At 30.1% G+C, this 26788-nt stretch overlaps 1 protein-coding gene across 1 annotated transcript; it reads left to right on the top strand.

Moving 5' to 3' along the window:
- The first annotated feature begins 234 nt into the window (after nt 1-234).
- On the top strand, nt 235-20282 carry LOC106679275 (uncharacterized). The gene is made up of 2 exons (XM_014418341.2): nt 235-601; nt 19724-20282. Exons 1-2 carry the CDS (start codon nt 235-237, stop codon nt 20056-20058), a joined length of 702 nt encoding a protein of 233 aa, XP_014273827.1. The 3' UTR covers nt 20059-20282.
- The last annotated feature ends 6506 nt before the right edge of the window (nt 20283-26788 follow it).

Raw genomic sequence — 26788 nt, 5'->3', positions numbered from 1 at the left:
GCAATTATGCAGTGACAGAGGTTCAAGATCGGTCATGATATCACTGATCAATGTCATTGATGACTTATGTATCTTAGGGATACATTTTCCTGGAATTATGGATAATAGAAAATACATTTCTGCGGGCTGTAGCTGCAGGACCACAAACTAGTGGTTAGTAGCTAATGAACCAGCGAGCGGAGGGGGGAATGGCTATAAGAACCAGTTCTCACGTCCAGTAGCCCAGATAGCAGAATGCGACCGGTATACGTACTCCTCATCATCGGGACACTGTCCTCCGCCCTTGGGGAAGAGGAGACCTTGAGGGCCATCGAGAAGTGTGGAAGGCTCTCGGAGATGGGGACCTGCCTGAGGTTGAGGGCTGTGACCCTTCTGGATCGGGCCCTCAGGAGTGGTCCACTGGTCATCAATGACTACATCAGCCTCGCCCCGAATGCGGTCCCCAATGTGACACAACCATCCTCCGAAGAGATCGAGGCCTCTTTGCCGAAGGATGCTGAGGAGAAAGAGTCGGCTCTGGATGAGATGATTGCTGACAAGGTCACCACATTCATCTCTTCCAGAAGTCTGAGGCTTAACTTCCCTGGACAAGAAGCTCAAGGTAACAAATCAATTCATAATAACAAACTTAAAAAAAATCTTTATAAATCCATTATCATAAAAAAATTATAATAGAAATAAATTTCTAAGAGAAAGGCACAGTTTTTATAATTTTATTCATTAGCCAAACAAAGGAAACTAATTCATTAACTCATATAAATTCAAAGCTCTGATATCAATATTTAAAATAATATAAATATAATTTTTTTTTTAATTGTATAGATTTTATAATCGATTTATTAGCCCAACTACAAATATTCTTCGATTTTACAGTTAGACATTTTTGTTTTATGCATATTGGAGGGTTATCAAAAATAGATTAGGATTACGAGTACTAAGAGCTCAGTTTTTTTTTGTTTTTGTGGGACAGCCTTTCAAGGAATAAAAGTCAACGCCCCAGGCCGGATTCAAACCGGCGTCGCTAAAGTTCCCAGGTAGCAAAGACCTGTACCTCAACCACCTGAGCTACGGACGGCCCTAAGGGTCATATCATCAGATCTAGCATGATAGTTAACATTACTCATTGATTACTACTCGATAAACTTTTACGATGAATTGTCACATCTTATCTATTTTATTAAAATTCAATGTAATTTGGACGATAAAATATTCTTCTAATATATCGAAGTGTTTTAATCATTTTTAAATATGAAATTGATTAATTACAATGTTCTTAAGCTTATTAGGTTTTATGTTATAGGAGTATTAACTTCATTGTTATTTTTTCAACTGAGTACTATAAGGTTTATTGTCATCATGTAGACTTAAAAGAGTATCGAATCGTTAAGGATTTCAGATTAGGAAAAAATAGTTCCAAAATACTAAATATCAAAAACACTATACTTATATCAATTTAATATATATACGCAATATTTATTTTTTATTATTCTGATTATTACATTTACCTACAAAACCTCACTTTACTAAAGAAAACGTTATTGTTAAATGTCTAATTTGATTTGATCATGTATGAGCAAGACGACTATGTGGGTTAAAGAGCTGAAGATACCAGACCCACAACACTCACCACCTACTATCTCCCAGTCTTATCATTCACAACTCAATTAATGATATACATTCCATTTAATTCCCATTTCGTTTACATAAAACATTATAAAGTACAAATTAATGTTATCCTTATCACTGTTCTTCACGGATACGAAACATGGCCTCATACACAAAGAGAAGAACAACGTCTTAAGGTTTTTGAAAATAAAGTATTAGTAAAATATTTAGAACAAAAAAATTATGAGTTAGCCATAGAATTTATAAGGCTAAGTACAACGATAAATGAGAGAACTGTATTCGGTTAATATAATTCAGATGGGTTGACTTAGTAACAAATCAAAAAACGTTAATGAACTATGAACCGACGTATTAACGTCCAGGGGGGAGATGAATGATAGACCAAAACGTTGATGGAAGGCTCCCGTTCCACTGTGAATACCATTAATTTAAATAATGTAATTATACTTTTTTTTATACATTATGTGTATAGATGACAATATTTCGAAATGGAAATTGAAAAAATTGATACATATGATACAATAGTACATGTGTATGGGATACAAATATAGAATAGTTTATATTCAAATAGGAAGTTTTCTTCACCTAAACAGTTTTAAAACAAAAAAAAAGAAAAGAAAGTAATTATAACATCAGTAATTCATATTGTATCGATTTATAAATAAATCATCTTCATTATTTTAATTAGTCAAATTTAATTAGTGTTAGTCTTATTCTCGTAAAATGTATCTATTTGTTTTTTTCTTGGTAAACTGATTTACTGCTGTGACTATGAATGATGGTCTGATCTTACATTACCGTCTAATATTGAATTTGTTTAGCGGGTCACTGAAGAGGATCTAGGAGGGTGAATTCCGGAGAGCGAATTTGTTGATCGGGTGAATTGAAAAATTGTAAAAGGGTGAAATTGGAGGAGCAGGAATGAGAAAAAAAATAGGAATGAATTAAAACATTTGTATTTGTTGTACAGACCGAAATGGATTGTAAAAGGAAACTGTAGGGGGGAGGAGAATTGTTTATTATATCTTATTATTGTATCTCTTTTTTTTTCTGATTATACCATGTATGTGTAATTTATATATGTCCGATTACGGATTGATAAGTATGCTGTGTGAGATAGCAACCTAATGTATTTAGGCAGCATAGATAAATAAAGTATTTCTCTCTCTAATAGTTTTGCATCATCCTTCTTTTTAGTAAAAGTTTAAAAAAGATATATTAGGTAACATAAAAAATATATAATATTTATTCCGAAATATTATTTTTACTAAAGATTTAAAAAAAAAAAAAATTAATTCCCAGCAGTCGGTATTGCCCTCTTAACTCTTTTTTTTTTTTTTTTTTTTTTTCAAGATTGATAGATTTATTTATTGATAGATATTACAATCTGCCACACAGTTGTGGGCAATAGGTAATATTGATAAATGATCTCATACATACTAAAATAAAAAAAAAAAAAAAAAGTGAAATAAAATAAAAAACTCTTAAAATATATACAAACAAAAGGATAGACAAATGAACATACTCTTAACTCTAACCTAGCGCCTCAACGCTCTTGCATATAATAAAAAAAAAAATAATAGAATGAAATCGAAATTTACTCATTTATTTATATATTACAGTACTTTACATGATACTAAATATTATATTACTTATTCCATATTATATTACACAAATACACGGTACAAATTGAATTCCCTTGGCCAAGGAAAGTTTCTATAGATTATCGATACCTAATCATAGTTACTATAGTTAAATTATTGATTAGAAAACTTTGCACATTTCTCATAAAAAATAACTTATTCTAGTATTTACTATCTTAAATATCGATTAAATTTTTTTTCTTGCAATACACGAACCCCTATTTTTTTTTTTTTATGTACCTTCTGAACGGAACGCTTATCTATTAAATGAAGCATGTTTTCATATCCTCCTTATTATTACACACGCATATATATACACATATTATGTTCTTTAACTAAAGATTACCACTTGAATGAAACAGTTAACTTTTAGACTTAAACACTGACTGAATAGAATCAATAGTAATTTCATCATTTATGTAAAATTTTAAAATACGAAAAATAATTTCAAAATATAAATGAGATGATCGAGAGTACACAGTTATTAATCTGCCGAAACGTCGGCATAGTTAATAACTTGGTGGGGCTTCATCAGAGTTAATAGGATACAAAACAATATAACAACATAACTATTTTGACTATGTAAGTTAATAATATTGGAAATATTACATAAAAAAAAATGTAAATATTTTTTTATGTTTATGCTTATTGTACATCTAATGTTTATTTCTTTTTGTTCATTTTTATATAATGTTCTTTTCACGTGTATTTGCATAATTTTTAATTTTATCTTAGTTTAGTTTTTTGGATCTAATCCTATATTGTCAAAATATTTATGTTGTTATATTGTTTTTTTTTCCATCTTTTTTAACACCGATGATGCCCTACGAATCGAGGAAAAACGTCAGAAAATAAATATTTTTTATTGTTAACTATTTTATTTTTATTTTTGACAGCACCCCCAACCATTTCCTTCATATTTTAAAAAAATACATTTATTTACGGATTTATTACTCCTTGTATGAAATTAATCATTTCAGTTATCATTATTTGTTATTTAAAATTTTCTTTATCTTTAACAATTATAGTATAAATTTGACTTACCCATCTTTCAACAGATTCAAAATCTCTATCGAAATAATCAAGTGATAACTGGCGTTTGGTACTATATTTATCATTTTACAACAGAACTGTTGATATCACACTAGTACATTTGCAATTTCATGGGACCCTCTATGAATATATGCTCAGTTTAGGTATTGTACGTAAGTTCATTTCAAAACATGACTAATTATAAGAAATCTCCAATAAGCTGAGTCCAGATTCCGGGATATTTCATCTGAAGATAAATAATTTCTTTCCTCTGGTGATAATATTTATCGTTTCTTACCCATCGAAGACACTGTTACCTTAGCGGTCTATTCCAGAGGATATCTTAGGGCTCATAGGCCAAAGCTTAAAGATTAATGTAGTGATGATATTTCATACAGTTTCGTCACAGAATTTTATCCTCCTGAGGTACGCTGACGCTATAGGTTACCAAGTGTTGAGATTCGTTTCATTTTGATATTTAAAAGACAACATATCTCTTTGAGACGAGTTATAAGCTATTCAACAAAATATTGTAGTTTCGAAACTAACATTTTTCATAATGAGTATTGTTCTTTCCTTTAAGGATACTGGAACATGCGCTTGAGGCTTTGCTGGTCAAGCCTAGTTCACTAAAATACATCCACAGGATCCACCTTCATTCCCTTTTTTTTTTTTATATTCAGAGTCAGCATTCATTTATATGCTAAAGACTAAGGACTTCCAGGACATCTTTTCGCCCTTTCATAACAGCTCCTCCCTCATCCCTGCGTATTTGATCTTCTCTCCTCTTTTCGTTGGTTATCTCCAATCGTCTTCTTTGAATCTCCAAATTTGTTATTGGTAACTTTGAAACTCAACTTTACTACCGTTCGTGGCCAATTATTCACTCTCTTTTGTATATATCCATTTTATGGAAATACACTCTTTATGCATTCGTCCATCATGCACTCGTAACCATTAGACATGAACTAATTTAGCTATTGCTTCTTAGTTTGTACGTAGTATATTAACAGAGTTTTGTCTACCTTACGTTAACCTTTTTATCTTTTTATTGCACTTGTTTATGTTACCTCTCCACCAATACCAATACAAAACGGTAAAACTGAGCGTTTCTCTCACCAGTGCACTCCTAACGTGACATTTTTTCTCACTTGAGCATTTCATTCACCTTGACAACTTCTGCCTTCAAATTTCAATTTAGAATTGCATGGAAAGTAATCGTAAAGATTTTTGTCAATATCGCATCCAATTATACAAAAAAAATAATACAAATCGTTTACTATGAGATAAATTCTCACAGGACACCTCTTAGGGGACAAACCCCAGGGCACTACTACGGGGTTAAGATGCCAGAATAACGTATTGTTTCATAATTAACGTAAATCTTACAGTCTCCATTTCTGACTGCTAAGTTTGTTAAATCGCGGTATCAGTACAATGCCATGTTCAACCAAACCAGAACTCAAAAATTTACTGGATATTTCAACATTGTTTTTCTGATGAAATATTCCTACGCGTTATGTATGTATATTTAAAAAAACACTTAAGGTATTTTTTAAATTTCATTTTATAACCTAAATCACCACTATTTCCTTTACTTGCATTTATTATTAAGAATTCATCAATACCTCACCAGTCATGTATATATGTTATATACAAATTTTTTAAATATATTTTTTGGTCCCAGACAGAGATAATGCATAAGTTTTTTGGCCGATGATTGGCTAAAAAAAGCCTAAATTAGGTAGGAACTTACCTCTAGAATAGGCTTTTTTTTTTTTTTTTTTTTTAGAAATTTACAACTGTACATTATAATACATTCAGTAAATTTAATCTCAGTTATAATAGAGTGATATAGACGTGTAGAGAAGATGGGATCTCGTGGCCATCTTCTTTTTAGACGCCTCGGAGGATTGTCAGGAATGGAAGAGGAACCAAGGTCAGATACTAGTGAGTTTGGAATTTTATAATAATAATTTGGCTAGGAAGTTTATAATGGAAGGAATGATATCTGTTTCGGGCTAGATCGTTTATATATTAGAATATGTTGAAATAATGATTCGAATACAGATTATTGAAGTTATCAATTATGTTGAAATGAATCGTGATTCGCTAAAATATTTTAAAGTGAATTTTGTTGAATAAAATAAGAAATCTCGAGTAAAGAAGTACGTGCCTAGAAGAAATATCGATAAGGATCTAGATTCCTCAAGAGCCAGTACTAAGAAAGCAGGAATAACAGACGGAGGAAGTAATACCATAAAGAAAGGACGCGAAAGGTAGAAGGACCGGTGGCAAGGAGAGAGTCCTTCTTGCAACTGGTTTACCACTTTCTTGTTCCTAATAGCTACGACTAGATTAGTCTAGATCTGGAACCTCATTGGTCCGCTGCCTACCCACTATCGTCATCAAGGACTAGTTCATAATGATCCTTAGGTTCACTTCCTGGATTTTTATTAAGTCAGTTGCTCTCAGCATGGTTCTATGGAGAAAATGAACATTTATATTGATTATTATACAGTAAAATAAGGAGAGGAAGTGATATGTATATGTGGTTTCAGAACTTATAAAAAATCACAAACTTGATATTTGTAAAACCAAAGATGGCTTAAATCTTACCCTACTCAAAAATCCTGTTTTCCTTGACGCCACTGATTTAAGCATACTTGTTCAACTTAAAATAAACTTCACAACTTTCCGTTACTAGAGCAGAGGCCAAATGCTTGGGATATTTGGCTGACAACTGACCCGGAAATCATAGATGACTAAATTAAAAAAAAATTAAATAAAAAAGATTTATTCACTGATTTTCATTACTTAGACGACTGCTACGTCATAAAAATATCTCTTGCAAACAAAATTATTATATGCACCAATAGAAGCGTGTCACTCGGGTAAAAGGATCGTGCAAATCACTCTTAAGACCATTTAGATCTTTCATTCAAAATTCCTTTTGGCCCATTACTTAACGAACAATTCCTCATGCAACAAATAATTTTTTGTAGATACTGAGTGTTGAGAGGGACCAGTTTCAAAGCCTTGGGGAAATCATTATTCTGGACTCTTCCATTACCTTTTATACTAAACCTTAATTAATTAAAAATGTATTCCTGTTGAACAGATTGCATACTTAGGACTCCATCTTGACAAGAGACTTACTTGGAATCCACATACAAGAATATCTTAGATTTTAATTGCTACAACACTTACTTGACAAACGCCCTAAACTTCCCATTCACTACAAAAAATTATTGTACACTATGATAATCAGACCAATTTGGACATATGGAATTGAGCTCTAGGGCTCAACCAAACCATCAAATTCCTCCCGCATCCAATCCTTACAATCCAAAAGTCTACGTAAAATCCTTAATACTCCTCATTACGTTACAAATTAAATCATTCATAAAGACCTTAACATCCCATTCGTTGCAGATTTGGCCAAAAACAGATATGCTTCTTTTGATTTCAAACTCCATACCCATCCTAACCCATTAGTTCTAAAAAAATGTATTCAATAAGTTTTAACTAATTATATTTCATCATTTAGTATTGTCTATTGGGCGATTCAACTGACTCAACGCTCGCAATTTTTTTCAAGGCCTTTTCAGATTCAATGATTCAAATACTTCAGTAAAATCATTCCGAAACTTATAAAATAAGCTAGAATTGTTTTTGAAAAAACTACGTTTCAGAGTACACTTCTATATCCCGGGTTATTTCTTTACAATAATGCTATATTTTACCAATCAACTTTTTTTTTCAAATCTTTACTAGAACTTCTTTTATGGTATTCATGTATATATAGACCATATGTAATAATTCATATTATATACTTTCATATCTTATCTTATCTTTTTACTTTTAACCATTTTTTTCGAAATACTCTTTCGCCTTAAGGGTTCATTATTTTCAATTATCATACTGCATTGCTCTGATAAACTTTCCTATCAAATATTTTCTCACCGTTGCTTATATTGTAATTCATTCGTATATAAACATCAAATCTTATCGTAAAGTTCCTGTTATTAATTTAATTACTTCAGTGAAATGCACTTTCCAAAAACTTTAATATAAACTACTATTCACTTTTCAATTGTCTTTTTTTTTATGTCCATTATCATGCTGTATTGCTCTGATCAACTTCTCTATCAAATCTTTCCTCACCGTTGTCCATAAAATAATTATACTTATAATATACATCAATATCTCACCAGAAAGTCCCAGTTCAATAATCTAAATACGTCAATGAAAGTCGGCAACGGTGAATATCATATATGCATTTTCAGGATTTAAAGGAGATGTCCATAGGAGCAATGAATCTTGATAATAAAAAAGGACCCTAAAGACGGTACAGTACTGAGAAACCACGGTTTTAATAAATTATTTATTTTAAAATAATGGAAATTAATTTCACCCCGTTTCTTCGTTTAGCTGAGAGCAGTAACGTCAATATATAAGTAATTTGTTTCAAAGACTTACTATATGTAAATCCTTTAAAGGTAAAATAAGACGAGATATTGTCATGAAATATTGGGGAAGGACGAGTTTAATTTAAAATAGTTTTTTCATCTAATAATGATTTTGAAAAAATGAAAATTATGAACTCCTTACGAGTGATACTTTTGTTGTTTAATACTTATTTATTGCTATTTACAACTGTACATTATAATACATTTAGTAAATCTGATCTAAGTTAAATTGGAGTGTTACAGGCGTGTACAAAAACTACCCATTGGTAGCACTCTAATGACATTTTACATTAACTGTTCTCGTGGCCATCTTCTTTTCAGGCGCCTCGGAGGATTGTTAGGAATGGAAGAGGATGCAAGATTTGAAACTAGGGGGTTTGAGTGGTTAGAGAGTTTATAATGAAAGGAGTGATATCTGATTCGGGGTAGATCTTGTGATGATTTTATTTGTGACAAAGTAAGGAGGATTGAGGATTTTACGAAGGATTTTGGATTGTAAGGATTGAATACGAGAGGAATTCGAAGGTTTAATGGAGCCCCAAACCTCAACTCCATATGTCCAGATTACGAGTGATACTTAAAGCTATATTGTTAATTTGTATAATAAATATTAGTAATAGTTAATTGTAATATTTTTAATATTAACATGATTAACTTTTGAGAACAGATAGAATTTTACCAAACTTTATAACCATCTATATTTTCTTTAATTTTGGCATAAGTTAACTTTTACTTTTTTAAGGAGTTACAGATTAAATGTTAAATTATCTCAAATATATTATGTCAAGCTGGAAGTAAAATTTATCAAATGATTTTTTTGAAGACTTTTTCTGTTATCTACCTCTGTCTGAAGCAAATGTATGCTTCAGAATCAAAAAAATAGTAAAATTATCATACGATGATAATTATTGATAATTTCATAATTTTGATGGTTCTAAAGTGTAGATTTGGTAAGCACGTGTAGATAGAAATACAAAATTTATATTCACTTGACCACTTTCAATCCAATTTTTCTGATAATATTTTTTTTGCCAGGGTTTTTTATTAGTTAAATTTTCGATATTTAATTTTTTTTTTTATATTTTACAAAATTGTGGCTAGTAGTAACATCATGCAGAACATATGAGGAAGCACGAGTCTATAACGGTCCTTTGAATAAAATTATCACGCTTTCTTTACATTTTTTATGAATTATTCATATAACATTTAATATTATAATTCACATAAGCAGAAGAACCATACCACATAATTAGGTTAAAGTGTACAATTGATTCAGCGGTGTCTTCAGGAAAATTCGCAAAAATAAAAACGTTTCTTATTGTACAAGGACCCAAGAGGAGAAAAAAAGGAAGTCATTTCACCCTAATTTCTGATAACTATAATGAAAACTATGTATAATTACTATTTAAAATTTCTGAGTCTGTCAAGTATATTTATAGGGAATAAAAAATGGCTGCTGTTTTAAAACGTTAAAAAAATTAATTTTTCATCTGGACCTATTTTTATCTTATTTTATTTTACCTATTTTACTACCAACAACACTACAAAACCTAAGAGAACATCATTTAAAATTGAGCTAATTTTCTAAAACAGCCTTAATAGAACAATTTACGTTCTGAAATATAGTTTTCTAAAAACCAACATTTAATAAAAAATGTACTGAAAAATCAGTAGTTACTAAAGTTATATTGAGAAATCTATATCTCAGGAACCACGTATAGATTTCTGTCAGGACTAAAATTAAAGTTAGTTAAATGTACTATAAAGTAGTTTATAACGTATATCATCGTAGGAGTAGTATTTTTTTTATGATATTTGACAAAATAAATTCACAAAATGTTAATTTATAGTTTACATGTATATATAATTGATATATAAGAAGATGGTCAAGGTTGCGGTCAAAAGTGAAACAAAAATAGTTTACAACTATTTATTATCCGACGTTTCGCCCCACTTTGTAGGGCTTCATCAGGGCTGTTCAAAGCAATCGGTTGAATAGCTTTGCTGTTTTTGTTATGTTATGTTATTGCTGTTTACTATTTTTGTTTCTCCCATGACCGCAACCCTGACCATCTTCTTACATATTAATTTCTAGTTGTTCGGTTAAAATTTTTGAAAAAAATATATCTTACGAACCTGAAGATCTACGTATGTCTAACATCACTCAACATAAAGATAATTTAACTAACTATACAGTAGTATATGATACTTATCTTCGTAAGGGTAGTAGTTTTTGTGATATTCGCATATGGACATAACTTTTGCACATGAAATTTTGTCGGAACAACTATGAATTGCATTTGATATTTAACAAATACCAAAAATACTGCTCCTCCAAAGATAAACGTTTTTATTTTTGTGGATTTTCCTGAAGACACTTTGCTTTGCATGGAAATATTTTGAACAAATCATTTTTTAAAACAATTTCTAATTTTATTTTAATGATATAATTTCTAGGGTATAGTTATAAATTTCAAAAAATAAATAAAAAATATGAAATCTGTTGTGAAATGGTAAAAGAACGAAAACAGTTTTTTTTTTGTTTTGTTTTTTTTCCTTGGCTCTTCAGATCTTGGCCGTCCGAACCAGCCTTCTCTTTCGAACCCCTCTTGCTTTTCAGTTTTTGCTGTATGCAGCCCTTTTGTATCTTTGTAGATTTTGTCTATCCATATGGTTTTTTGTCTCTCTTGCCAACTTTACTGGCATTCATTGTTTGTAAGCGTTGTGATAGATTGCTTCGCGCCACATGTCCCGCTCCTCTTGACCTCCTTGCATTTATTAATCAGGATTTATTAACTGACCAGTCTCTGTAAGCAGTACACTGTTAGTTTTCGACACCATGCGTGATGGTTCTTAGCCCGAATTACTCCTGTAGTTGTACGGAGGACTTTTCGAAAAATCTTTCGATTCTTTTTTGTTAGAACCCGGCTATCGCAACCGTATATCAGATTTTTATCACGGCATTGTATATTATTACATTCAGATTTTTAGAGATTTTTCGGGTTTTCAGTATTCTCGGTTCTGTTCATGCTTGTTATACGGTCTATTTTATTCCGTTGATAATTTGTTTATGTTAAAGTTGGGAAAAAAAAGTAATAAGAGATCAAAAATAAATTTAATATATAATTATCATATTTATATAAAAATAATCCATATATGAGATAAATATTTAGTTAGTGTTTTATTATATGATTATGACTATTAAAACAGAGCAGTTAAATTCTGATAAATGAGCCCAAAAATAGGGAACGGTTTTGAAATGGTTATAGGGACATTCCTGACTTACTTAGAGACGTGGAATAGATGTCACTTCACAGTACATTCCACACCCTCCCCTTCTATGTACAACACTATATAGGTTTAGAAAAGGAAAAATTTCCTAAAATACAATTTAATTTTTTTTTCTAAAAAAAGTTCATATTAAAATTAATTCTGTTGTAGATCACAGGGCAAAATGTAAAAGAAGAAGGTTTATTATTAAAGTGAAGATTTAACCTTTTTGATCAATTAATTCATCTCTAATATTGCTGATACTGTTATTATTAACATAAACGCTGGCTGGAAATATTAAAAGTAGCAATTACTGTATTAAGTACTAGGATGGTTTTTATCAAACTATATTTGGCTGTTTTAATTTTTTTTTTATTTTTATTACAGCTCCGATAACACTAAAATCATTTGTTTGCTTTATCTTGTCAATATTTTGTCAAGTCGCTCAAAAAAAAAAAAACGCAGCTTTTTTTATCATATCAGCGTAGTCCATTTCAACGTGATAGATATCTGTCGAACAAGTATAATTTAAACAGTAAGAAAGTATGTCTGTACTTGCTCATCCCAAGTAAATTTATCTTACTTCGCTGACAGCTTAACTTAGTTAATGAATGAAAACAGGTAACATAACATTTTATGAATTATACATAAGTTTAGTGCTATGGAGTAACATCTACTTAGGACAGATAAGTATCACGCATGCAGAGATAGTTGATAGTTGTACAAACAATCTGTCCAACAAAGACAGCAAACGTCACATTTTACACGGTCGTAATGACTGTGCTAGTTATCACTGTCACCGTGGAATCCGGTCTTAAGACAAAGGATTCTAATTTGAATCCTGTGAGAGTTGGAATCCTGTGGAAGTTCCCCACTGTAAATCAATTTTCGGAACGAGCTCCAGTTCCCATCGCGGAAGGTCACCCTTCCTCCAGTATAATGGATGAGGATACGAGTCCTTTCTCCGAAGAAAGTGGACCTGTTCCCGAAATTAAGGATGAGAAGATGGAGACTAATTGTCACAGCAACTGGGGCGCTCTCGTAGCGAAAGTGAACTTGATCCTATCAGATCATGAGGCTGTAATTGTCTCCTCTCTTGTATTTTCGTAACCCTATAATTTATGATTTAAGTAGTAATTGCATTCCTTAATACATTAGGGTTAGGAACCTTTGCACTCATGCAGGAATAAAAAGATATTACTTCAGCAAACAAAAAAAAAAAAAAAAATGCATTTTATATTTTAAATGCAACATCCAGAAAATGAGATCCTTTCGCGTACTTTCTTTATGGTATTACTTCCTCCGTCTCTTATTACTGCTTTCTTAGTACTGTCTTTTGAGAAATCTAGATCCTTATCAATATTTCTACTAGACACGTACTTCTTTAATCTTATTATACTTTTTTAATCTTAATAGATTTCTTATTTTATTCAACGAAATTCACCCTTTAAAATGTTTTAGTGAATCACGATTCATTTCAACATAATTTATAACTTCAATAATCTGTATATGAATCATAATTTCAACCTATTCTAATATATAATCGATGTAGCCCGAACCAGATATCATTCCTTCGAATTCCTCTCGTATTCAATCCTTACAATCCGAAATCCTTCGTAAAATCCTCAATGCTCCTTACTTTGTCACAAATAAAATCATACATAAAGGCCTTAATGTTCCCTATGTAACCGATCTACCCCGAACCAGATATCACTCCTTCCATTATAAACTCCCTGACCACCCAAACCGACTAGTTTATGACCTTACTACCTCTTCCATTCCTGACAATACTCCAAGGCACCTAAAAAGAAGATGGCCACGAGACATGCTAATGTAAAAACGTTATTAGAGTGCTACCAATGGGTAGTTTCTCTTCGCGCCTGTATCACACCTTTATAAACTTACTTCAAATTCACTTGTTGTATCATTATGCACAGTTTTAATTTCAATAAATAAAATAAAAAAGGTTTTTAATTTTTAATAAAATTAAATTAAAAAACCTAAGTTCCAAAGGAATTTATCTTAAAACCAAAAAGATATCAATACCACAGCATTATTTCAGAAAATAAGCATGAATATAATTTGAAATAAGTAAAAATTTTAAACAAAGCTGAGAGTGTAAGAATTGGAAAATATTCATAATCTATTTATATTATAAAAAATGTAAAAGACTTTGTTAATATAAAAATTGGTACGGAAGGAATGGGACAGCATTATGTTGACATAATAAATCCAGAAAAAAATCAATAAACAACATATAGAAATATAATTAACCTAATCGCTAGAGTAATAAAAATTCAGAGTTCAGTTCATTGAACTTTTGATAAACAGAGGGACATGAAGAAGAAAGTTCAACTTAAAAACCTATTTTTCTTTCTTTTTGTTCATTTTTTCACTTATGTTAACATATTTTTTAACGTTAGTTTACTTTTTATTATGCATTGTCACGTTGTTTTGTATATTTTTCAACCCTTATGAAGCCCTAAAGAGTGGGCCGAAACCTTAGCAACTAAATAGTGGTTAACTATTTTTTGTTCCTTTTTCATCGTACTCCTGACCATCTCGGTCAAGTAACTCTTTGATTTTTAATACATATCTTTCCTTATTTATTTCATTTTTCTAACATCTATGTTTGTTATCTTCTTATATGAATAAATTTATAATATTTCTATATTATAATGTCTACCTTCTTATATTATTGCTATTATATTATATTATATTACCATCATATTTTTTTTTTATATAACTACTGTTTCCTGCAATATATTTCCCGTTTTTTACCGGATCGAATTAAATATTACAAAAATATGAATATGAAGTATATATTATAAAAATATATTACGTTTAATATTTTTTTCCCGTGATTTTTAAACTACCTGTCAAATCACTTTATTATGTGTAGGTATATTTAGTAATTGTAGCTTTTATATTTTTAAATGTACTCACCATTATTAGAAAAAAAATGTTATTATTTAAATTTCTCGCGTATGGAACCGTAGGATATATAATATAATATAATGTTACTATTAATTAACTATTAAAGTTATAAAAAAAAAAAATCAAGAACATCTAGACCAACCAGTAGACAGTGTAACATACCACTAACACTTAAACACATACTGACAGAGTGTAAGCATTTGATAGACACCGAATAACCATATAATTTGGCAACTTTATTAAACTACACAAATAGCCCTCACATTCCAGAAAAATTTGATTACTACCTTAAGGAAACAATAATGTACTAAAATAGTATATATTATTAATTTTATTTATTACATCAAATTTCATTTTCTTCATATTTTTCTTTATATTAAATATTGCTTTGATATTAGGTAATATATAATATATTCCAGTAGAACTATATTAATATTAGGAATATTTCCAAGCTTAGTCAGTATACATAGGCAAACATCACTATCACTATTGATGGCCTTATATTATATAAAAAAATAAAAAATCAAGGAACGACATTTTTTTTCGTGGCTGAATATGGTTAAATCTGTACTTGGATAAAATCCATCAAGACACATCTATAATTCGAAAATGGCTCATGTAATTTGACTGTAATTTAGAGGAAAGTTATGAATTTGTATAAAATAATTCTAAAATCAATTAAATTAGATTCTATCGGAATTAACGTTCATCTAATTTAGATAAAATTAACGTGAATATTGCAAGGTTCATGCAATGCAAATTTTGTAGACTACTTTAGCTCAGGAATGTGTAAAAGTATTTTTCTCGGCACACTTATATTTCGCACAGCTAATCCCATTATGTCCAAATTTAGAGAGACTTTGAATATCATTGCATATTTTCTAAAAAAATATATATATAATTTCATCATTTCATTATCTCTAGATTATTTTTAGATTTTATTTCCCATGTTACACAGTGATATTCCAAGTAATTTGAGCTCCAATATTGAAAAATACTGCACTAAATCTGTTTAGTCCATCCGTTTTTTGGAAAATTTAAAGTTTTTTGGGTGATGAGCTAAACCGATTTCCAATTTCCATGTCTTAAATGATTCAGACGTGCAGGTTCCCATTAAAAATTCGAAACTCGCCTGAAACATCCGATCCTGTAAGCCCTAGCTATGAGGTCTTGAATAATTAAAAAATAATACAAGTTTACAAATAGTTGAATCTTAACTATTAAACTAAGGGTCGCACAGTAGCTCAGGGGTTAGGGGCTGTCGTTTTGAGGTTCCAGGTTGGTGCCGGTTCGAATCTGGCCTTGGGGCATTGAATTTTTCATTAAGTGGTGGTCCCACAAAATGAAACTTGACCTCAACCATGGTCAGAATAGGTTGGTCACCTGTAGACAACTAGGCAAACATCACCTTCGACGTGGTTTGCCTTAAAAATAAATTAACCCATTAAACTGATGCGATGTTCATTTGGAGGAAAACGTAATCTCTTATTACGCAAAACCTTACTTAAAGTGAGTGCAGCTTTACCAATTGTGTGTTTTAAATAGACTTTCTTTATAATATTATATTGTTCATACGAACATATTGTAGTTGGTTAATACTGGATAATAACATACATTGCAATGAAGATATATACATCATATTGATATGTATAAAATCCTCTTGAAAAAGATCTCTGTTGTAAAGCGTTTTTTGTTACTATTTATGGTTATAATAATTTTAAAATTATAATAAAAGTTAAATTTAAAAGCAACATTATTTCAATTTATAAACCATGCTTTCTACATTTAAGCAATCGGTGAAATAATGCTGCCTATAAATTCAACAAATTTACCTTCTAAAATAAATTTCATATATTAAATTTCAAAAGAAGTTTAACCTAAACTACATCATCTTATTTATGCTACCAATCGAAACCACTGACCACCCAAAAAGAAAAAAAAAAATAATACTTAGGTGTGATGATAAAATTCCTTATAAATATTGGGAACTATGGCATATAAATAGTTAAGAACAATGATGAATGTTTGTTCAACTGTAACACTATCTATTAAAAAAAAAAAAAGTACTACTTCACCGAAACGGAGGCAAATATGTAGATATAACTCTAGGTCAACAGGTTCCTGTCCTAAATATTTTCGGATTAAGACCTGTTAGTAGACTACTTGGCAAAGATTATTTATTTAAATTTACTAACGTTAGTAAGAATTAAAATTGAAATTTATAATATTATAATTAAAAACAGTAATAAATTATCAAATCATTTTATTCAAATTATTAGAATTTATGGCCGAATCAAAACATCTCCATTACCATTATTTAAATTTTTTTCGTATATATAATTTTTTATTGTTAGTTTTTATCATTCATAATCATTTAATGTTTTTAAGTTATTCTTGTTTCAGTCACTGGGATAATTGAAACATGATTTTCCACGTGTTTAGTATTGTTAATACCTGCTTCTATGATGTTTGTATGCCATGAGCCGAGAAGAAAAAAAGGCAGTTATCTCACTCCAATTTTTGATTACTTCAATAAAAAATATGTATAATTACTAAAATTGATGAGTCTGCCAAGTATAGGTAGGGGGATTAAAAAATGGTGGCTGTTTCAAAAACTTAAAAAAAACATTGATTTCTCATTCGGAGCTCTATATCTTAAAAACTACCAACAATACTACAAAATCTAAGAGCACATTATTTAAAGAAGAGTAAATTTGCTGAAATATTAGACCTAAAAGAGCTATTTACGTCCAATAGTTCTCGACATATAGCTTTCTAAAAAGCAAAATTTCTTAAAAATCTACTGAAAGATTAGTAGTTAGTTATTATTTTGAGAAATCTATATCTCAGAAACTATGTGACGTACAGATGTCTATTAGCACTCAAATTAAAGCTAGTTTAATGGACTATAAAGAAGTTTATGAACTTCACCTTCGTAGGAATAGTAGTTTTCATGATATTTGCTAAAATAAATTGATTTATAGTTGTTTGGACAATAAGTTTGATTTATGAAAAACTTTATTTCAGAAATCATTGGACGTACAGATGTCTGCCAGCGCTTAAATTTATTATAAAATAGTTAATAATGTTTATCTCTTTAGGAGTTGTAGATTTTATGATATTTGACCAAATAAACTTAGAAAATGTTAATTTCTTGTTGTTCGTATAAAATGTTGGATTTTCGAAAAAATATATCTCTAGATCCATAAGACGCACATATGTCTGCCAACACTCAAAATAAAGGAAATTCAACTTACTATAGAGTAGTTTATGACACTTATTTTCGTAGGGGTAGTAGTTTTTATGATATTCACATATGAATACAACTACATACAACTATAAATCAATTTATTTTAGCAAATTTCATGTAAACTATTACTCCTAGGAAGATAGACATCATAAACTATGCAACATTCATACATATATCATGTCCCATACAACATTTTTATGAAATGTTGCTTTTTAAAGAGCTATATCTCGAAAACTTTTTAACGTAAATAACTCTATTAGGGCTCATATTTTAGTAAATTTATTCTTCTTTAAATGACGTTCTCTTTGGTTTTCTTGTGTTGTTCCTACTTTTTAAGATATAGAGCTCCGAATGAAAAATTATTTTTTTTTTTATCGCTTTGAAACAGCCGCCATTTTTTATTTCCCCTACCTATACTTGGCAGACTCATCAATTTTGACTATTAATTATACATAGTTATATGAGTATGAATTGGTGTGAGATAACTGCCTTTTTTCTCCTCATGGGCTCTTGTACTATTAGCCATACATGTTGCTGCAGGGAACCTGACGTCACTTAAATTCGCAAGTATATACGTGGTAACAGTGTACGTCCTCTTTTTTTTCTATTGTTATTACTGAACTTGAAATTGATTTAGTGATATCATTCTAATTTTTTGACCTTATCTCGTTAGCAATTATCTGGCTCACATAACTCTGGTATTTCCAATCGTATTGCGTGCATTTGTTTTACCGATTCTGATATTAAATCAAATTTTTAGGAGAATTGATGTTGTCTGTCGAAAAAAAAAAAATCAAAAAGTGAAGACGCAGTATCTGGCAGATATAATTTTGATATAATATATAACTCTTTATTATTCTATCTATCTTCTATTTTAGACGGTATCTATAATAATAAACAATATAATATCTATTAATATTTTAAGTATTGCATTTTCGCTATTTTAAGAAGTAATTTTTCGATATATCCATATCATAAACTATTAAAACTATAAAATTTAACCTAACTCATATGTGGTTGGGCATGTTATCCAATGCATTTCGGGGTCTATTTTCCTTTTTTTAATTTTATAAGTAAAAATTATATTAAAATTAATTTTAAACAACCGTAGTATTCAGAATTTATATTTGCATAATTCTGGTTTATTTTTCAATTGTTTGATTTAAAATTCAACGTGCAGTTAATATTTGATGTATATATAAATAGATTTACGATTTTTTTCTTTTTTATTATTTTCTTAATGTAAAAATCATTGTATTATTAAAATCAAATTTATGGATACATGCACAAGTACTATTTTATTTATTACGTCATAACCATTTGATTTGCCTCTAATGTCCCATTACACTCTTAATGTTTAGGGATATTAAAAAAACATGTATAATATCTTCATTATCTACCATATGATACTACATATATATTATGATTTAATTAAATAATCTATAAATAAAGTTGGACATTATCTATGAATTAACATTTCCTCCTTGTTGCAGGTCGAAAGAGCGGAGGCTTCGGAGGCGGCGGTGGTGGAGGTGGGAAGAAAGGAGGCGGTATGATGATGATGTTGGCCTTCGCGGGTATGGCCAGTTGGTTAGTTCAGATGGCCTTCGCTAAGATAGCGCTACTAGCTGGTAAGGCCCTACTCGTCGGCAAGATGGCCCTTCTCCTTTCGGCCGTCATCGGCCTCAAGAAACTGCTGGGAGGAGAAGAAGGCCACGACTCACACCAGGTCGTATACGCCCAGGAGGCCCACCATGGAGGGCACGGATGGGGAAGATCTGCCCAAGAGTTGGCGTATTCTGGCCACGTCAAGGGCATGAAGCAGTGACCCTACCTAGTTCCTCTCATATCGTGATATTTGTATAATTTTATTGAAATGGTCTTATGACAATATTTATATTGTACATAATTGTTGTAATTGATGACAATTATAAAACAAATACAACATAGGAAACAAAAATAACAAAGTATTGTGACGACTTCCTATTCACTAACTAAATGGACTGACACCATACCGAAACCTGACTGAAACTTCAATCAATGCCTTTGTTACAGAATTTAAAAAAAAACAATTGTATAAATGTGTATCTAATCTATTATATATTTATTTATATATTTAATTTATTTATTATTGTTGTTGTTGTTAATAAATTATGTATTTAATTTGTTAATTTATTTTATTTTTAATCCTTTCATTATTGAAAAATAATAGCTAGAAGTATTAAACTAATATTTGTGAATTCAAATTCACTTTTTTGCACAATCCCCAAAAAATGACTCATCGTATTTTTTTATTTGATACTAGATCGGCCTGGCCTTACATGGTTAATATACTATGAGTTCATATTTTTTTTTTTTTTTTTTAAGAAAATATAAAAGATAAAAACTACAAAGAAAATGATAAATGACTAGATGGATGATAAAAGAGACAAAAAAACATAAGAAAACTTCTTTGAAACATGAAATGGTGTTGAAACAATAAAAAAAAAAAAAAAAGGTGAAAGAAGAAAATAAATTAACATTAAAATATACTGGTTGTTTATATTTGTTTACAAATAAAATTAACCGGTTAATTAATTAAGATTAACTGGTTAGGAAAAAAATTAATAAAAGGTAGAGATTCTTGCAATAGTGTACTATGTAATTAAATATTAGTACAACTAAATTGCTATTGCTATAACATGTGGTTTATAGAAACAGAAAGATACGATGATACTTACTTTGGTGATAATGTATAGATTGAAAAAGATAGAAGTTAGATAGACAAACTGATAGGAGAAAAATAGGGGAAGAATGAAAACAATAAACTCCACTAGGTCTGCCATTGCAATATAAATTAAAACAGAATACATCCAGTGATTGGCTCCTACTCCTCTGCCACGCCTCTGGAGGTCATTACAAGGCCCACCTTTTTGGCTTCACTTTTGTTACCAGGTTATTTCTTCACACAAAACCTCTACTTCCAAGGTCATTATAGCTTCTTCACTATTTCTGTTTTCATTATTTATCTTTTATCAACTCGTTTCGTTTTCAGTAAGATAAAATATAAAACATCAATGACCTTCTCGTTTCCAATAGCTCCTACATCTAGGACAATACTTTACTTCTGCCTGAAACTAGCCGACCCCTAATAAAATGCAAAGGAACCAAATTTGTTCCAAGATGTCAAGAATGCAAAATCCAAGTTTTCCGATTCTGAGGACATAACTTTTACTTTTACTAACATATTTATAGAATTAAATAAAAAATGAAAAGAAAAAAGTAATTTTACAAATGAAATTACATTGAGATCTTGGCTTAACTTCTGTTTATAATGTTAATCAATATATGTCTATTTATATTGTTCACACAGATGCGCAGGATTGGTTATGTAATAAGTGAAGGAATAGATGTTGTTTAAAGGAGAGAATGGACGAGGATTGGCGAATAGAGATGGGAAGAGAATTCAAGAAGGAGCACGCACGTATGACGAAGGATTTGCTAAAGGAAGTGGTTCTATAGGAGGGCATATATAAATCAATTGGTTGGGATTTTTATTGTTAATGCCTTTTTGAAGTTTAAAGAAAGGATGGATGAACGAAGAGTAAGGATATCAAGGATATAGGTAGGTTTTTGATTTTAAGAACATAGAATAGGAAAACACAAAGGAGGTTGGATAGAGCATCTCGGTATACCAACTGGAGATATGAGATCGCCTTGGAAACGCAGAGATAAATCTTATGAAGCAATTTATGAGTCTTGGGCCGTCTGTAGCTCTGGTGGTTAGTCGCAGGTCTAACCAATCTGAGATTTGCGGGTGGTGCCAGTTCGAATCCGGCCTGGTACGTTGACTTTTTTATTGAGTGGCGGTCCCACCAAATGAAAACCTGATATAATAAGTAGGTCACCTGAACATAACCTCCCCCCCCCCAGCATATGTCAGACATGATAAAAAATTTATATATGTAAATATATTTTTTTTTTTTGGGCAGTAAGGAAGGTGATATTATATATTTGCGCCTAGAAAACCCTCAAAATATGAATTATCATAGAAACAGAAAAATATAAAAAAAAGAAAATGTTCAAACTGTACACCTTCTATGGCTGGTGCTTCCATTATTTCGGAAATTACATTCTCATGACTTCAAAATGAAAATTGAGAATGGCTATTAATTACTCAAAATGGTACAAATCCGTATAAACTATTTGAGTATTTTCTTTAATCTGTATAACGTTTTCTTCCCTAATAAAGAGAGAGAACGTAAGAGTTATTGATATGATTTGAAAGAGCAGAAATTCAGCTTTTCAACGTATTTATCCCGGGAACTAGTAATATTTTTATCACCTCTTAGCAGCAGAAGGTTTGATTAGTGGATATGGAAGATTCCATTGGTTAGTTGGTGGGATGTTAAAATTTTAGGCGTTTCTCAGGGTGACAGGGGGTCAATCGATGTCTTCAAGAACGGCTATCAGATGACCTAAGAACCACTCTCTCAACATCAGTAAACGAGCTCATTTCCAGCTCCTGACTCTAATCAAGGCAACAATATGCAAATTGAAGTCGGTTTCTTTTGTGTGCTCCATTGAAAAAAGGACAACGGTCTGGAGTCATTTTTAACTTACAGGGTCTCGAATTATGGCTTGGGATTTATCCTGAAATATATACCAAAATGGTTCTTCTTTCTGGCTACATAAAAAAAAAAAAAAGTTTCCTTACATTAGATATTAGAATTTAGCGGTGTGTTTGGTACTGGTAATAGTACAAGAGCTCTAGAGGAGAAAAAAGGCAGTTATCTCACACCACTTTTTGATTACATTAATGAAAACTATTTTTCATTCGGAAATTACCTCTGTATCTTGAAACGTAGGAACAGAAGAAAACCAAAGAGTACGTCATTTAAAGAAGAGTAAATTTGCTAAAATATGAGTCCTAATAGAGTTATTTACGTTAAATATTTTTCGAGATATAGCTTTTTAAAAAGCAACATTTCATAAAAATGTTGCATGAGACGTACTAAAAGATCATATCACAAAAACCATTTAACGTACAGATGTCTATTAGCACACAAATTAAAGGTAATTTAATGAGCTATAATGTAATTTATGATGTTTATTTTCGTAGGAGTAATAGTTAACATGAAATTTGCAAAAATAAATTGATTTATAGTTGTTCCGACAAATTTTAATTTGCCAAATTTAATTTCATATGCGAATATCATCAAAACTATTACCCCTACGAAGATAAATGTCATAAACTACATTATAGTAAAGTACATTTCCTTTATTTTGAGTGTTGGCAGACATAAGTGCGTCTTATGGATCCAGAGATATATTTTTTCAAAAATCCAACATTTTATACGAACAACCAGAAATTAACATTTTGTGAGTTTATTTTATCAAATATCATAAAAACTACTACTCCTAGAAAGATAAACATAATGAGCTATTTTCTAGTAAATTTAACTAGCTTTAATTTGAGCGCTTGCAGACATCTGTACGTAAAATTGTTTCTGAATTGAAGTTTTTCATAAATCAAACTTATTGTCCGAACAACTAAAAATCAATGTATTTTAGCTAATATCATGAAAACTACTATTCCTACGAAGGTAAAGGTCATAAACTTCTTTATAGTCCATTATACTAGCTTTAATTTGTGTGCTAATAGACATCTGTATGTATAATTAATAGTCAAAATTGATGAGTCTGCCAAGTATAGGTAGGGGGAATAATGGCGGCTGTTTCAAAGCGATGAAAAAAACTAATTTTTCATTCGGAGCTCTATATCTTAAAAAGTAGGTACAACACAAGAAAACCTGAGACAACGTCATTTAAAGAAGGGTAAATTTGATAAAATATGAGCCCTAATAGAGTTTTTTAAGCTAAATAGTTTTCGAGATATAGCTTTTTAAAAAGCAACATTTCATAAAAATGTTGTATGGGACGTACTGAAAGATCAGTAGTTAGTGAATTTATATCTCAAAAAACATTTGATGTACAGATGCCTATTAGCACTCAAATTAAAGCTAGTTTAATGCGCTATAATGTAGTTTGTGATGTTTATCTTCGTAGGAGTAATAGTTTACATGAAATTTGCTAATATAAATTGATTTATAGTTGTTCGGAAAAATTTTCATTTGCCAAATTTATATTCATATGTGAATATCATAAAAACTACTACCCCTACGAAAATAAGTGTCATAAACTACTTTATAGTAAGTTGAATTTCCTTTATTTTGAGTGTTGGCAGATATATGTAAGTCTTATGGATCTAGAGATATATTTTTTCAAAAATCCAACATTTTATACGAACAACAAGAAATTAACATTTTGTAAGTTTATTTTGTCAAATGTCATAAAATCTACAACTCCTAAAGAGATAAACATTATTAACTATTTTATAATAAATTTAAGCGCTGGCAGACATCTGTACGTCCAATGATTTCTGAAATAAAGTTTTTCATAAATCAAACTTATTGTCCAAACAACTATAAATCAATTTATTTTAGCAAATATCATGAAAACTACTATTCGTACGAAGGTAATGGTCATAAACTTCTTTATAGTCCATTAAACTAGCTTTAATTTGAGTGCTAATAGACATCTGTACGTCACATAGTTCCTGAGATATAGATTTCTCAAAATAAATTAACTAACTACTAATTTTTCAGTAGATTCTTAAGAAATTTTGCTTTTTAAAAAGCTTTATTACGAGAACTATTGGACGTAAATAGCTTTTTTAGGGCTAAAATTTCAGCAAATTTACTCTTCTTTAAATAATGTTCTCTTAGATTGTCTAGTGTTGTTGGTAGTTTTTAAGATATAGAGCTCTGAATGAGAAATCAATTGTTTTTTAAGGTTTTGAAACAGCCGCCATTTTTTATTCCCCCTACCTATACTTGGCAGGCTCATCAATTTTCAACATCAATCCACAATATACTATCTTTCTCCACGAGGACAAGAACTACTCACAAGGGGCCTCATCACCCACGTTTCTGTATCATTATATCATGTATTTATGACATAATCTCACTAATGACACAATCAACATTTTTTTATTTTTAATTTTGTATTAGTTACAAGAATTATTAATATCTTTTTTTATTTAATGTATATATATTCTTTTTCTTTATTTTTTCTAAGTTTTTTATTTAATTATGTACAAGTATAGTCAGACTCATCAATTTTGACTAGTAATTATACATAGTTTTTATTGAAGTAATCAAAAATTGGGGTTAGTTAACTGCCTCTTTTTCTTCCTGGCTGTTGCACTTAAATGTAAGAGTGATTGAGTAAAGAAACTATAGTAGGCAGGAAAATTAACTTACCGAATCGAAAAAAAAAAAAAAAAACAGAATATTTTATATATTTAATTTATAGTACTAATGAAATTCAATTTTAATTAAAATATATATAATATATTTATAACTTTATTAAAATATATAAAGTAAATACTATATATACCCTATTAATACTACATATACCCTAGCATTGACTTTTTTCTTCAGTATTGTCAGCTATATACTTTTTTTATAATATATTATAGCGAATCACAGATGTATATTTGAATGAATGTGGTAGAAAATTATTTTATCCCCTTTCACTCTGCTTTCATGAGCTTTCGAGAGGACTAAATGAGGCAAAACAGCAAATACAACGATCGGCATTAGAAAGGATAGTTTAGATCCCGAACGGTTAATTTCACTAAAGTAATTTGAATCATTTTTATTTTTGAAAAAAAATAAATAAAAAAAGAATGGAGTTGAGATTTTTTTTACAAAATAATTTAAAACAATGTCAAATGTCAAAATTAATCTAAGGCTAGCTTGACATTTCAAAAAGTGTGAAGCTATGATACGATCAGGTTTTTCAGGCTAAATTGGTCAAAATATTTAGTCATTAATAGGGACCATCACGAAATGAGGCTAATCTGAAAATTTTTGGGTTTTTAATTCTTGCTTTACTAACTTATTGTTCACTGATGAAAGGTTAGCAATTCTTAATCTATCGCTTCACAGTTCATCGTAATAATATGAAGTTAATAATTACAATTTTTAAAAAAGATAAATAGAAACATAAAATGTACTAAATATTAATAATTAAAAATTAAAGATTTACAGAATATCGGATTATAATATTAACAATACTATTTTACTATTTACTTTCTCTTACCTATATATGAAATATACAGTAAGGAAAATTATTTGTGATCGTAATTAAATTGTCGATATCCAGGACGTGGCTATGATAACAGAAAATATAATACTTGCCTCCCTGGGAATCATTCACCACAACATGTATGGAAACACTTGAGTAATGGAATCATCCAGAGGAAGGATGACATGAATACATTGCATATTTTATTTGTTACTTTATTATTTTTGTATATATATATTTAATATTTTAATATAAATTTTCACATAATTTTATAACCACAAATTTTTATTTATCCTTAGCTATATATTTATCGTTTATACATGCCCACGCTCAGCGGAGAAGGGTGTGAGTTAAAGGAAAATACAAAAATAAATATAATCGCAAAAGGGAAAAAAAAGACAAAACAATAAAGAATAAATTGCTCC

Source organism: Halyomorpha halys, unplaced genomic scaffold (assembly GCF_000696795.3).
Source record: "Halyomorpha halys isolate HHAL.00 unplaced genomic scaffold, Hhal_1.1 Scaffold190.1, whole genome shotgun sequence".
In the NCBI taxonomy this organism is placed as follows: domain Eukaryota; kingdom Metazoa; phylum Arthropoda; class Insecta; order Hemiptera; family Pentatomidae; genus Halyomorpha; species Halyomorpha halys.
The sequence above is the reverse complement of the archived record's forward strand: the minus strand, read 5'-3'. Positions and strand labels throughout refer to the sequence as shown.

What these genes read in the sequence shown, in the direction of transcription:
- LOC106679275 (XM_014418341.2), top strand. Translation starts at nt 235, where the DNA reads ATGCGACCGGTATACGTACTCCTCATCATCGGGACACTGTCCTCCGCC. An exon ending in CCCTGGACAAGAAGCTCAAG is followed by an intron (nt 602 to 19,723) that starts GTAACAAATCAA and finishes TCCTTGTTGCAG; the next exon opens with GTCGAAAGAGCGGAGGCTTC.